Source organism: Trachymyrmex septentrionalis, unplaced genomic scaffold, assembly GCF_001594115.1.
Source record: "Trachymyrmex septentrionalis isolate Tsep2-gDNA-1 unplaced genomic scaffold, Tsep1.0 scaffold171, whole genome shotgun sequence".
In the NCBI taxonomy this organism is placed as follows: domain Eukaryota; kingdom Metazoa; phylum Arthropoda; class Insecta; order Hymenoptera; family Formicidae; genus Trachymyrmex; species Trachymyrmex septentrionalis.
Genome location: NW_017304876.1, coordinates 306669 through 321961, shown reverse-complemented (window position 1 = coordinate 321961; position 15293 = coordinate 306669). Strand labels below are relative to the sequence as shown.

Genomic DNA, 15293 nt, shown 5'->3' with positions numbered 1-15293 from the left:
TCATACATCTCTCTTCCATTTGTAAAATTATTTTTTAGTGTAACAGAAATAATAATAGTAATGTGGAAACATAAAAAATAATTAAAGGCATAATTTTTGCATTGTTCATTTTAGAAAAAAACAAGTTCAAAAAAATATTTAAAAATCATACAAACAATTATACACAATTTTATATATAATCATACGTAAGTAATTTTTTTACATTTCTTCAAACTTGATTTTATTCTAAATTATTTACGAAAATTTCCTTTTTAATTATTTCTAATATTTTCACATTACTATTATTATTTTTATTACACTAAAAAATAATTTTATATAAGAAAGAAGGATGTATGAATATGTATGGACTTATTTTATATAAAATTATGTATGTTTATATAAATATTTACACATGTTTCTGTACGTTTATACGTATTTATACATAACGATATTTATACATATTCATGTCAATTTGTTTACCGGGATTGTGTCGCAAAAGTATTAAAATTAATTTAAATTGACGTCAGAATACAATATCCCGCGGATAAGTTGTAAGCGTGTTCATAGACAGGCAAATTATTTAATTTCGCGTAAAGGATTAAGTTTACCATTCAGGGCAAATAAATGTTGACGCATATGAAAGATGCCGCAGCGCGAGGCACTATTTAGCTGCATTGCCCCGGCTCGTTATAATCAATGAATGCGTCGAGTGCGTCCACGAACGATAAGTTGCCCCAATTTCTGAGTTCATTGCGCGCGGATGGATACGTCGGGTCTTGTTTCCATATATAGTCCATATATATAAAATATTTATCCCAATAAACTCTCAAATCTCGTTTGATTTCGAACTTGTACTAATTCTTATTTACGCTTTTAGGAAAAAAATCTTATCTAAAAAGCATTATCATACATTTTTTATCACACATATTTTTTTTACACATAGTTTTTACATGACATCCAAAATCGAACATCTCCAATCACATTACATCCTAGACATCAATGATTGCTGTGGTTAAAATATCGAAAACAATTTTCACTGATTAATTAATGTCATATGATTCGCATTATTTATCTTCGAAATATTCTATTTTTTTAGCGTTAAATATTTATGACTAATCGTACACACATATTTATAAAAATAAAACCTTTTTCAAGAAAACGTTATGAATGTCCATAGAACAAAAAGAATTGCCTTATAATAGTATAATTTAATTATAATTTATAGTCATTTTCAGTGTTAGTTTTAATTCTTAGGATCGGAAAAAAAGAATGAGGTAATCTATAATAATTTTATCTCTATCAGAATTATCTCTTTCTATTGTTTATTATAAAAACTACGCAATATCAACTTTAATTGTTTCATGTCCGTTTTTATCAATGTAGATATTGGCTTTAATCTCGGTTTAACTTGGTTTTTTATCTTTTTCTAATTCTAAGAAAAAGATACAGAGTAAGTTCGACCGAAATTAAAATTAAAGATACAGAGTAAGTTAGACCGAAATTAAAATCTACATTAATAGAAATGGACATAAAAGATTAAAGATAATCTGTATTAATGAAAATGAATCGTAGGAGAAGATAATTTTAATGAAAACGCGCTGTCAACATTCAAAAAGTTACGATTTCATCGCATTTGTAGTATGTTTAAGTATAATTCAATAAATTTTAACTTCGACCACCTTTGGTTAACTAAGTGCTGTGAAAGTATTGCACGCTCGCTAGACACGTTCCTGATAGTTCTAATAAAAGTATACTGTATAAAATGGAAAAACTGTTGAACCGCATAATTATTTTATCATGCAATTATGCAAATACCAAATACTTTTCTTTCAGTGTATAAAACTCACTTTAGGCGTTCTATAACTTGATATGAGAATTCTGTTTATATCTATCCTAAAGCTTACCTTAATACTACATATAATATGTGTCACATTTCAAAATAGAAAAGCGTTTTCATTTATTTACACTATGCATTTTGATATACATATTTATTTACATCGTGCATTTTGGTATACATATACACACTGTTAAATCTATAGTGTCAAATTTAATCCGCTGTAAGTAGCCACTGCTACTAAATATATGCTTACTAAATATATGCCTACTAAATATATCTAAATATGCCTACTAAATATATCTACAGTGAGCAGTTATTTTATCCTAAAACAATAATTAAATTTGATTCTATATCGTGCCAATTTAACTCACATTAGGTTAATTAAATTTACTACGATTTGACAGTGCATGTATGTAAAAACACGTGTCGCTACATTGATCTCTATAAAGTGCTTGAACAATATTTAGATAACAAGGAAGCGATATGACCTTACATGCATACGTACGTGACAACGCTGATGTGATTTTTAAATATTTTGCACAACTCATCGCAACTCCGATCTCGTTTAATGGAAAGAAAGTTTTTAGGAAAAATAAGCGCGACAGTAAATCTATTAAGTTGGAACAAAATTTATATTCTATGTTCTGAAACAATTTATAGTCAATGTATTGACCTACATTTTTTATACATTTTGCCACTTTGCATCTGACAGTTTGACGATTCCGCTCATTTTATATTATTTGACTAAAAAGTTTATTTTATTTACAATTTGTCAACAATCCTAAATTATTACTATGATGCATTGTTATCATAATGGAGGTGAGTCGATGCCGTTTGACTTTGTCAGCTTTTTTATAAATCTACTTTAATTATTACAAAAAATATGTATATAACTTATTATGATGACACAAAGTTATTCCATCCAGCCATGTAACTGACTTGAGAATCATGCTAGTGTTTCATCTTCTGACGATAGTGAGCAGTAATCAATTTGGTGAAATTAATGCGACTTTTTGTAACATGTTTTATACATTCTTTTAATCGTTATGTTCAATTTTATCATGTGACGTATTATATACTTACGCGGATATTTTGATTTTGATCTTCGTCTTTTTTTATGATTATTATATTTTTTGCTGAGAATGGCTCAAATTTAGATCCGAAACGTTTTATGATTTATTATATTTATCTATTTATACATAATCGACTTTGTTGATTTGCGCACCATTTTCTGCGCTGACTCTTATTGCCCTTAATATCCTTACTTATTGTTTTACAATTTTTCACCTTCTAACGTGAAAGCTTAAAGTTGATAAAACCGTTTTTTTAATATTCCTAAGATTTTTTGTTAGTGATTTTTTGTTATCCGTATTAAATAACAAAAGCATTTTGATTTTGATCGCTCCTTTAAAAATCATCATGCAATTAAAGAAAAAGATTCTTAAAGTTGAACTTTGCTCTATTGAATGGTGTAATTGCCAAATTTTATTTTAAAAATATATAGACGATACAAATAGATACATTAGATGATACAATTAAAGTAACGCAACGAACTTTTGTTCTAATCTAATACATAAACTAACTTCTCAGAATATTTCACATCCTGAAATTATGCATTATCTAACATGGAAAATGATACATTATTTAACGCTGAATGCGGAGTTTGTGCATAATGTGCATGTTGCCTAATGTTGAAAGAGTTTAGAGTTTAGATCCTTGAATTGAATCGTGATCAATCGATCGATCGACCTTTCACTATCTCTTTTTTTGTTGATTGTTTTTCGCCACTCGGATAGTTTATTTTAAAATGAGATGAATGGGATCACAAACATGAAATAAATCTACTAAAGGATCAATGAATATTAAGTCTTATATTAAGTATGTTCGCGTTGCTTGCACTTTTTGCACTCAACATTTTCGCTTTCTTTCTCTTTACGTCCGAATATATATTCATCTCATTTTAAATGCAACATTTGAGTATTTCAAGTAAACAGATCTATGATATAACTGATAAGCATTCTAGTGAATTGACTCATTTTTGTAATCTTTTCATCTTATTTCAAAATACATATTACATAATATATCATTTTCGCCAGATCAAATAAATTATCATTGGTTCCATGACATAATAGGTTTATTCGCATTGTTTGAAATCCCCACAAGTTTTTGCACTTAAAACGAGTTGAACAAACATATATTCGGATATTGAAAAGAGAGAAAGCGAAGATGCTGAATACAAAAAAAATGCACACAACGCGAACAGACTTAATATAAGACAGGTATAATATTCCCGTAGAAGCGCATAATAAGAGAGCGAATTCGAACTCAAATTCAATTAGCTACAGCTATCGCTATTATATGCAATATTACTGTTTTTTGCAATACTACTTGTTTTTTTTTTTTTTTACATCAGATATGTTATTTGCATCGCTTTTTTTTTTACTCACCTTGACAACCTCGCAGAGATAATAGATACAGAATCCGATGCCTAGCAATGCGCCGTAGTAGAGTTTCGGGATGTCCGCTACGCTCTCAAAGAAACTCAGCATCGTTGCGCGTTATCGGGCGACGCCGATACAGTCAATCGGCTCAGAATCGCCGCGACGGCGAGGCTCAGGTCGAGGCGACCGTGGACCTTGCTCGCTGACGATCGGCGATTAACGAGCGAACGAGAACCGGTGAATAAGGAGTCCTCGACTGTCGCGCGCATGCCGCACGAATAATTGAACGCGACTGACTAATCGGACGAACCATGGACAATAGAGCGGTAGCGAATAGTCTACGAATAGCGCGGCGTATCCTAACATATACGAAGGCTCTCGAGAAAGAGATTACACGCGAGAGCGCGGGCTCGATCTAGCGCGCATGCGCGTTGTTGTTGATCTCGACGCGGCTCTAGCCTCCAGCTAATTCTTGAATGGTTTTGACTGGTTTTGGCTGAAAAAGATGTAAGCTTTTTTTTTATACTATGTATTTCTAATAATATATTAAAATACATGAATAAGCAGACGCGATTATGTAAAATCTTTTTCACTCTTGTTGTTTAACCTTTAGTTCAAAAGTAACACAATTAAAAAAACCTGATTTTCGTTATTATCATAAATAAGTTAGATATAAGCACTAACTCGTTAGTAATGAAAAGTGAATAACTGACTTTAGTTATGCTTGTGTTTACCAATGTAGATACGATATTACAATGTTATACGACATCTGATTCTTCGGGGCCATTTTACAATTTTTACAGAGTCTGAAATCAACTTGCGAATCAAATAGTTTATCACTTTTATAGAAATCGTTAAACTTATTAAATTACTTATATAAAAAATACAACTTACTTATATAAATTGCTTATTTTTAATTAATAAATTGCTTGTATGCATATTTTATATTAACACATATCCTTTATTATATAGCGTTATATTTTTTGTATAAAAGTTTTAAAATAATAACTATAGAATTTCATATAATTACTACTTTAATTTATTTAAACTTTTACATGTATAAAAATATTTATATGGAATCCATTTTTATGGATTTAAAATACGGATTTGGATGGATTGAAAATTTCTAATTCATTTCAATTCATTTTCGTTTGCTGGGATCGTCATGTAATAATTTTCCTGTAAAACCTAGGGTGTCCAAATTTATGGAGGGTACTGTACATGGATAAAAAATGGACATTAACCTTAGAAAAAATTGTCAAATTTGTTATAACTTAAAAAGAGTGGTTCTTAAGAATATTATGAAATAAAAATAAAAATATTTAAATATGTTAACAAATTATTTTATTTTTTGCAAATATTATTTGATTAGTCAATAATTTTATGTCAAGTTGAATCTTTTTCTCTTTTTTAAGAGACCTAATTTTTTTAATTGTAATTCACTTTTGAAGCAAAGGAACAGTACGTGCGAAGAAATGAAAACAAAAAAAAATTAAGCATTAAAAATTTCTATCTTTCTTTCTCTCTTTCTCACGTATGTTCTTTGAATGAACGTATCTCTGTCTTGTCATATTACGCCGTTGAATAAAAATAAGCAATGACGAGGAGAGTTGAGATACAGCTTTATTTATGTACTGTCTTTTTTATATATAATACTTAAACGCAAATGAATATTAATATTAAAAGAATATTATAAAAAAAAGTTGTTTATCAGTCTTGTTGTAACACTAAAAAAAAGGAACGAAAAAATAACAAATCATAAAGTCTGAGACTTGAAAAACATAAGGCTAAGCTCACAACCTCGCTTTAAGAAGCTATAAGCCGTAAGCTGTAAGTTGTGACGATATATCGGCCACAGAACTTATACTTTTAGACAAAAATAGATAAAAATTGGGTTTTGCTCAATTCGCTTAAGTCTAACGGTTAAAGTCTAAAGTCATCACAAAAAGTTTAAAGACAGAAATTATTGTCACTTAATTAATAATCTTTTTCGACTTATGACTTAAGCCGACTTATAAAACCTTTTAAAGCAAAGTTATGGACCAAGCATTATAGGCAATAGAAACAGGGCATGATAGATTTCAATCTATCAACCGGTAAGGTAAATGTTTCAGTGATATGTACTTGCTATTATACGTTTAAACGAAAATACATTTACACGTATATTTAGCACATCCATCTGTGAAAAACATCTTTTCGAACATTTTCACGTTTTTATAATAAACGTTTATCCTTTTATTATGGAGTCATCCTAGTGTGACGGATTGAAAAAAATCGAAAATTTTTTTTGGATGTAAAAAAAGACTTTTGAGTGTAATAAGAATAGAAAAAATATCTATATAAAATAACATTAAAACACTGTATTTGGGCAAATGTTTATAATAAACTAATATGCTAATTCTACGAGTAAATCTTTACGTTGGCTTGTGTATAACGACTTTGAAGTGCACTTTAAAATGTTAAACTATAAGAAAATGTAAAAAAAAAAATAAAATCGATTTTTAATTTAAAAAAAAAAACGTTAAAATATTCGACAAGACGGTTTTTATAGAAGGATTAAATATATGTGTAAATGTATTCTCGTTTAAATATATAATATCTAGAAAAATGTTTCTAATAAACGGATATGTTAATTAAATGTGTAAACATTTATTTACAAATAAACGCGTTTTTTCTGAAAGTGAATATAAACGGATAAACGTTTCACGTATATCTTTGAAAAATAGAATAAAGTCAGAGTCCCAATATAATATGTATCTATGTTCAAAGACACATTTACATAAAACCTTATATTTATTTATATTATTATTAATCTCAAATGCTTTTTTAAATATAACATTATAATAATTTAATTGTAATCTTTAAATATAATTAAATTATAATAAGTTATAATTATAATAAAAAAAGCATTTGAGAATAATAATAATAAATTTTATGCAAGTGAAGTCCGATCACTGGATGTTTACGTTATATTACTTTCTATAAATTTCTTGAAATAAAATCTCACCCCAAAATATAAATAAAAATACTGTCATCATTTATATTTGTATTCTGCTGCTCTTATTCAAGAATGCAAATATTTTCACTCTCTTTCAACAGTGGCAGTATTTTAACTCTTTTAAAGTGAAATTTTACTTCAAGAAATTTAGAGAGTAGAATTATATGGTTTTTGAAATATATTATTCCCGCTTCCTATTACTTGTGCTTTTCAATTCTGCCTCAGGCTTTACTTTTCAAGTAATGATAACGAGCAACCGTCAAGTAACCGTAATGATAACGAGTAGTGATAGCAACAAATTGCTTTTCTAATTCGATAACAAATAACGAATTACTTTTAAAAAAATAACTTCCCATCCCTGCTTATACGCGTAAACAAGGGGTTCTCACGGAGATTCTTGAGGAAACCGCAAACGCATCGCACGCCGCAGACACCATCAGACACACGTGCACGAGGTATGCTCCGCCAACGCGCGATGATGCGTGACAGTGCGCTGCTGCGGGTATTATGCAACGACGCTCAGAGCCGCACTTGCCTGCAGACGTAATGGGAGCAAACTATAGAAAATGATAGTGATCGCTGCATTTTATTGATTTAAAACGTACTGAATGATTTCATCGACATATATCGATATGGTAGGAAAAAAATGACGTGAAAGAATATTCAAGGTCGATATACTTACTTAACAATTTTACGAAACTGAGAACGATCGGGACAGAGCAGGAAGAACAGAAATATTTATAAACGTTACGTACATATTTTTAATATAAATTTTTGCGTAAGGCATTTGTGCATTAGAGAACTCTTAACTATTCGTGCAAATAAAATTATATTATTTACGCTTGATAATAAAGATTTTATTTTACGAATTATCAAACACGCGTATTTTATCGTATATCTATTGAAATTTAAGGGAACTTTCTAAAGAAAATGTTGCAACGGAATCGATAAGGAGGGCAATTGCAGCACTGATGTGGCAACGCTCTAACTTTGCGCGTTGAAACCGATCGAGACGAATGACGCACGCACGCACGCACGCACGCACGTATGTACTCACGCACGCAACATTTGCGGTATCGTTATACACTGGTTCACTGGGAACGATCCCCGATTGCGCCCGTCTCGCGGTCGTGTGGGTCTTGCAGGGTCAAGACGATTCCGCATACAATCGATATACGAGACGGAGGGGTAGTCTAGTTGTCGTAGTGTTCTTGCTATTTACTCTCTATATCGCATGACATCGTTAAATTCGCCGTCTTTACGTAACACACCTGCTGATTAATGTTGCCATACAGTAACGTGAGCAATTGTTTTATGGAAACAAAAAAAACAATGGACATGTATAGAAAGTACCAAAATTTTTCATTAAAGAGAGAGAGAAGAGAAGAGAAGAGAGAGAGAGAGAGAGAGAGAGAGAGAGAGAGAGTTAGACTAATTACTTTAAATTAAAATTATTGAAATATGAGTCTCATACTTATTCTCAAATTTTTGAAAAATATAAATTACCAAGACTTTAGAAATAAGATAAAATTTGAAAAAGATATAATATATATAAATATTTTTTAATTAAACAATTTTTTTAGTTAAAATGAAATTGTCTTAATATATTTTTGCCTGCAGATATTCTAAAGTGTATTATGCACAATAATTTGGTATTATTTTATTTAAGTATTTTACGTAACAGTTATTTTATATAATCAAATAGAACATAAAAAATGAAGTGCCAATGATTTCAGAAGTGCATATTAAGTAAAAAATAATGTAAACTTTCCATTAATATTTTTATATATAAGAGATTTAAATGGATCTATTTTTTTCAACATTTTGTCATTTAAATTTGTTAACTTATTATTAGCAGCCATCAGCATAAAACGGTAAACATAGAAAAATAAGAATTTTACATGCAACTCCAATGTTTTATGTATTATGAAAGTTACATAGGCAAATACAATACAACGATATGACGATAATATTTAACTTAAACTTTGTAAGTAAAAGCTATAAATGGCATAAATGGAGATAATTTTCTATATTTAATGTAAAATGAAAATTGTTCGAGGAACGATTATCTTCTATCAGTATTTTTAAATATACAACAATGAAAATTAATTGCATGAAACATATTTTACGCAGATTTATCAATGCAGTTTGTAAATTACATAACGAGAACATAAACATACGCAACCATCGCGTGTACTTAATAACTAAAACACTTCCTTTGAACTTAATGCAAAACACTTGTTTTGCATTATTTTGAAATTTATCTTTTTTCTCTTTTCCTTCGAAAACTATCAAAATTCAAAATATAAATTCTCGACTAATTTCGTTGCCATCACATATATATATAAATGCACAAATTCACTAGAACAGTATCAGCAATACTCATTTCTCAATAACGAGTGGTTGCAGTATCTTAATAACACATGAAAATATCGGTTTTTTTCCTGCACGTTACTTACGTGGAAAAGTTTATCGGACTACCTGTCTGCCTACGGCAACTTTTCAAAAGATATTCATAAGAGCGATGGAGTTTATTGTTACATCAGTGTACATAAACGTCGATACCATGCAGATGCAATTTAGATTATTTGCGCTGGTTATCGTGATTGACCTATAAGGGGCTATTTCACATATCGCAATAATGGAGATGAGAAAACTGCCATGTATACCAAGAGAACGACAGCTTTATTAAATAACAGTCTTTACATTTTGTGATTATAAATGAAAATGGCCCACCACGTGCGCGATCGACCGCGTGGTACAATGCATCTGAAGGCGGAATCGCCGATTTTCTTTAGCCGATCAGATACACAAGCTTTGAATGATTATCTCGATCAAATGCGAAAACGAGGAACGCGTTTTTTATTTTCTATTTTCTCTCTTTCTCTCTCACTTTAGCTAATCTTATAATTAAACGTAAGGCCTGATTACACCAATGTTACTTAGATTTTAAGCGAGGCTTAAAATTCTCTCCCTCTGTTTTTAAAGTCAAGAATAGAGACAGAGAGAGAGAGAGAGAGAGAGAGAGAGAGAGAGAGAGAGAGAGAGAGAGCTTTAAACCTCGTTTAAAATTAAAGTAATGTTGGTGCAATCGGGCTTAAAGGCTTATAATCTAAGCGTTGACTTATTCAAATAAAAATATAAATGTAGTTTACGAAAATGCGCGAAGGACAAAAATATATCAACTTCAAGTCGTGTAATAGTAATAATACTAACATTATCAGCACAGTAAAGAGAACGGATAATTTCCTTAAGTCGGAACGCAAGCTTATAGAATTTTCGCTGTTGAAAAATTTATGTATTACTATATTTTATAGTATAATCATGGAATACAAAATAATCATATAAATTATAATTTTTGCAAAAAATTCGACTCTCTAAAGCAAAAAAATTTTATACGATATATTCAATAATTCAAATCAAATAACAGCTTTTAATAAATAATGATAAACAATAAACAGGAATTATATTGAGTATCAGCTGATATAAATTTAAACATTATAAATATTATATCATTAATATACGCAATAACATTATCTTGAGATATTTTCGAAAATCAAACTCACAAATTATACATCACATTTTATCGTATATATATATATATAAGTCTTCTATATATAAAACAAAGATATAATTTTATATTAATATAATAATATAATAAAAAGTATCACACATTTTTAAAAACCACTATTCTTTTCCATTAGATTCAACTTTAATTTAAAATTAATTAAATTTTAAAAAATATAAAATTTTATTAAGATATTGGTAAGAAAATTGGTCCCACTTCACAAATTTTTAAACAGTTTTTTCTAATTATAGATATTTAATACTGGATATAATAAATATAATGTCTGTATGAGTTTTGCAAATGCATTAAATAATTTTATAAGATATTAATTTTATAAAGCTACAGATTTTTTTATGAATGTACATTTTGCGCATTATGAATCTATCATAAACAGTTATATAACATAGGATAAGTTAACTTAATTAACTTAAAAAGAGAAGAGCCACAGGATGGAATACTCGAACAGTGAAATAAAGACGAAGCTATTGCATTTGTCATAAATAGGATATAATTTGCCATAAATAGGTACTGCTGCATATCAGCTTTTAACGATAATCAGGCATTTTCCGTGGCTATTGTGAAGTTCAAATAGGGGGAAATCATTTAGTCGTCATGGCCATATTCACACGCTATTGTATACGATGGCACAATTGTGTTTGTATGTATATGTGCACATGTAACTGCGCGTTTGTTAATCGCAAAGTTGAACCACGTATCTTCCATGATCGAATTTTCTAATATTTTTGACGTATATCATTAGATTGTTCACTTTATCTGTCAATACTTAATTTTCAAAAATTATGTATAACAAATTTAAAATAATATTGCATTTCATTAATGTTATATTTGAGAATTAAAGTTTTAATAAATTTTTTTCTAAAAAATTTTTAAGCCAATATATTATTACATTGTACAATATCACAAATATAAATATTATGTTCTTGATAAATTTTATTATTAACAACAAGTGTAAAATTAAATTAATAATTATATATTTTTTATATATAATAATCTAATTACGGTATCTGTCAAAAAATTTAAATAATTCAAAGAACTGAATAAAATTATATCAATTAAAATACTTTAATTGTATCTGAATCTATCATTATCTGCCTATCTGTTGTGTAATTATTAATTATATCTATTATTTACCTTCAATCATGACTTATTATCTTGCAAATAATTTCTAAATTTATAATTACAATGTTATCAGTCATTAAAAATGCACAAAAATATAATTTACTATTTTCGATTCTTACAACATTAGCTTTATATCCCTTATAGAAATTTAATATCAGTACTGACCAATTAATTACTTATTTTGAATATTAAAAGTATTGTTAATAGTACTTTTAATACTAAAAATATATGATTAATGAACTAATATTAAATTTTTATATCTATGTATCTAATTAATGTAGAAATATGAGAGTTCAATAGATTTCAAGTTGTAAATATAAGATATTTCATTTAATTTAGATATATACATACATACATATATATATATATATATATATATATATATATATATGCACTTGATAATGTGTTTGTTGAGCCTATTTTAAAATGACTACAACCTTTATATAGATACATGAAATTATTTAGTCCTTACTGATTTTTCTAAACTCTTTTTAACTTTCTCTATTTAACGTCGATCATTGGCAGCTGATCTATTCTGATTTGACTTTTAACTTAAACATTTGTTGAATTAGATACACGAAGATAAAGCCTGATCGACGAGAGTGAGAGAGAACAAGAATCATTATTATACTATGTACAAAAAAGAAAAATATATATACAAAACCGAGTATTTTTTTGACTTAGTAACATTTCAATACTTTCAATGGACATGCTTTACGATACTTTCTAATATATAAACTGTAAACTATTACAGGTCTGCCTTAATCCTATGACTACAAAAATAATGCCACGGAAATATAAATTTTACAATATTATTATATTGTAGTTAATGGCTCGCACGATATGACGACGTTGCAATGATATTTAATAATACGGAACTTGCTCAAAGTTCCTGTTTATATCTACGTACCTTACGATAGTAGACATTCAATATCGGATGTTGATAGTTAACCGCCGCATATCATGAACGCCGATTACAGTTAGATTCGCGAACGTATTTAGCCCAAGTACGAGAAGGAGTAAACTGGCTGGGATAATGTTTGCGATTTGCGGTTGACTGACTGCTATCTATCATATTTCGATACGTTTCTTCGTCGTAGGCGCAAGAGAGATTTTTTCTTCGTTTTACTGAGCCGGTTTCAAAATTGGCCAGTTGACTGCCAACGAGCACGTGAAGATCACCTTTTTCCTGCACAGCCCAATCCCAGGTCTCTGCGATAGAGCAATTGCAAATAAACGGATTTCCCATGAGATTAATCGATAATAAGCGTGGATTTGCCTTCAATATCTTCGGATGGATCGTACGCAGTTTGTTGTTGCTAAGGTCTATATGTTCTAATCTGGGCAATGTTTTCAGAGAACTCAAATTTTCTACACCAGATATTGTGTTGCCCGAAAGATTCAATTGAGTGAGATTATTCGTTGTAGCAAATATGTCTTCGTTCAAGTGTGAGATGCCACAGTTGCTGAGGTCTAAAATCTCCAACTTGGAGAGCTGCGTTGGGAACAATGAGCCTTCATCGGGTACGATCAGCGGATTGCCACTGAGTTTGAGTTCTATTATATCAGTTAACTCGCGGTCACCGAAAACTTTTGGATCGGGAGGTGCCTTGAGGTCGCAGTTGTTGAGCTCTAGGCTTTCCAAACGCGTCAAATTTGCAAACAATCCTTCTTCCAGAGTATGAAGTTCATTTCCCGAAAGAATTAACTGTTTTAAGAAAGTCATTTGTGCAAAAGTGTTAGTTCCAACATAACCGAGACCGCAATAAGACATATCTAAATATTCCAAAGCGCTTAACGGATTGAGAAGACTGACGAATGCGTCAGATAATGGATTATAAGAAATATCGAGTTCCTCTAGGTGTTCGAATACATCAAAGGTATCTGGCAATCTTCGAAGACTGCAATTGCTGAGGGAGAGCTTATGAAGTTTTGGCAAATGGCGCAGAACGGCAGTTAAATCGCTAGCGAACATTGGATTACCGCTCAGATTGAGGACGCGTAGCTTGCTTGCGTTTCTAAAAGCTTCCTCAGATAGACGATCTTGTAAATTACAATTCGATAAGTCTAGAGATTGTAGACTGTGCAAGTTGTGACCGAGCGTATCTTCGACATCTAGATGCCACAGTTCATTATCCGCGAGAACCAGTTGTAAGAGATATAAGTTCTTGGCGAAGGCATCACCCGGTAGATTCGTGATACCGGTTTTGCGGATATCTAGATGTTCCAAACGTACCAACGGTGTGAGAACGCTTCTCCAGTTCAATGTTTTTAATTCATTGTCTGCTATCTCTAACTGTCGCAAATTTTCTAGGTGAGAAAATGCCTCAGGTGATATATAGGTTAAATTGCATCCGTTTAACTTGAGATATTCCAAATTCGTCAGATGATCGAAAGGGCCCGGCTCTATCCTTTGCAGGGGATTGTACGATAGATCGAGCTTATTCAAATTCGTCGTGTTGTAGAAGAAGCGCGTGTTGAGGTGCCAGATCCCGCATGAATTCAGATCGAGATACAGCAGCGTACGGCAATTCAGGAAGGGTTCCTCAACCTCGTCCAAGGGATTGTGTTGGAGTTCCAATGTAATTAGACCCGGGCTGTCCCTGTTGAATTAATCGTATGATCGACAAAACCTATCACACGTCTGAGAATGAAATGACTACTGGCGAATATAATTAATATCGAATCATCTTACCGAAATGCTTCGGGATCTACCCGCGTAATGGCGTTATATGAGAAATCTGCGTCCAGAAGGTACGTCAATCCAGCAAATGATTCATATGTCAGTTCAGTTAATCGGTTGTGTGCCATCTGAAGACGCCTCAATTTGATCGATTCTGGAAACGGACTGATGTCTGCAATATTATTATCATTCATGTCTAAAATATAGACATTATGACTCAGCTCGTTGTATGGAATGGTCGTCAGATTGCTGTCCGAGCAATCCGTCACCCAGTTGACGCGAAAGTAGTGACAGTGGCAATCCACAGGGCATTCTTGCTCCGGCAATTCCTCGTTATTAAAGGCTGATGTCGTAATAATAAAATAGACCGCAAGTAGGGACAACGCTGTTGTCATCTTTGCCATTATAATCTGTATCAACAACCAAAAACAAAAAAATTAGTCATAATTAGGTATATAATGGTACATTGAAGTAATTCTGTATCTCCATATATTATACTTTTATTATTGAACGTTCTTTTCGTATATTATATTAAAAACAAAATCAGAAAAAATGTTAATTCAGAAAATATAATTTAAAGATATTATAAAAATTAATTCTTTTGAATGTTAAAGAATTAAAAACAAATGATTATATATATATATATA

The 15293-nt window shown here is 30.5% G+C and overlaps 2 protein-coding genes across 8 annotated transcripts in view; both read right to left on the bottom strand.

Annotated features, from left to right (window-relative positions):
• The window catches only part of LOC108746464 (phospholipase ABHD3), a 13764-nt gene extending 5764 nt beyond the window's left edge, over positions 1–8000 (bottom strand). Inside the window, exons 1-3 of one of the 3 annotated variants that reach the window (XM_018483257.1) lie at positions 7938–8000; positions 7590–7790; positions 4264–4753 (exon numbers count right to left, since the gene is read on the bottom strand). In XM_018483257.1, coding sequence (XP_018338759.1) covers positions 4264–4365 — 102 coding nt within the window. In that variant the 5' untranslated portion in view covers positions 4366–4753; positions 7590–7790; positions 7938–8000. Of the gene's footprint in view, positions 1–4263; positions 4754–7589; positions 7793–7937 lie in introns of those variants that run through there. The other 2 variants (XM_018483259.1, XM_018483258.1) reach the window with 2 other exon arrangements.
• Positions 8001–12376: 4376 nt separating this feature from the next.
• LOC108746466 (insulin-like growth factor-binding protein complex acid labile subunit) overlaps positions 12377–15293 on the bottom strand; it is an 11627-nt gene continuing 8710 nt past the window's right edge. For all 5 annotated transcript variants that reach the window (XM_018483260.1, XM_018483262.1, XM_018483264.1 and 2 more), the window contains 2 exons: positions 14659–15056; positions 12377–14566 (listed from right to left, as the gene is read on the bottom strand). In XM_018483260.1, coding sequence (XP_018338762.1) covers positions 12925–14566; positions 14659–15056 — 2040 coding nt within the window. In that variant the 3' untranslated portion in view covers positions 12377–12924. The remainder of the gene's footprint in view (positions 14567–14658; positions 15057–15293) is intronic.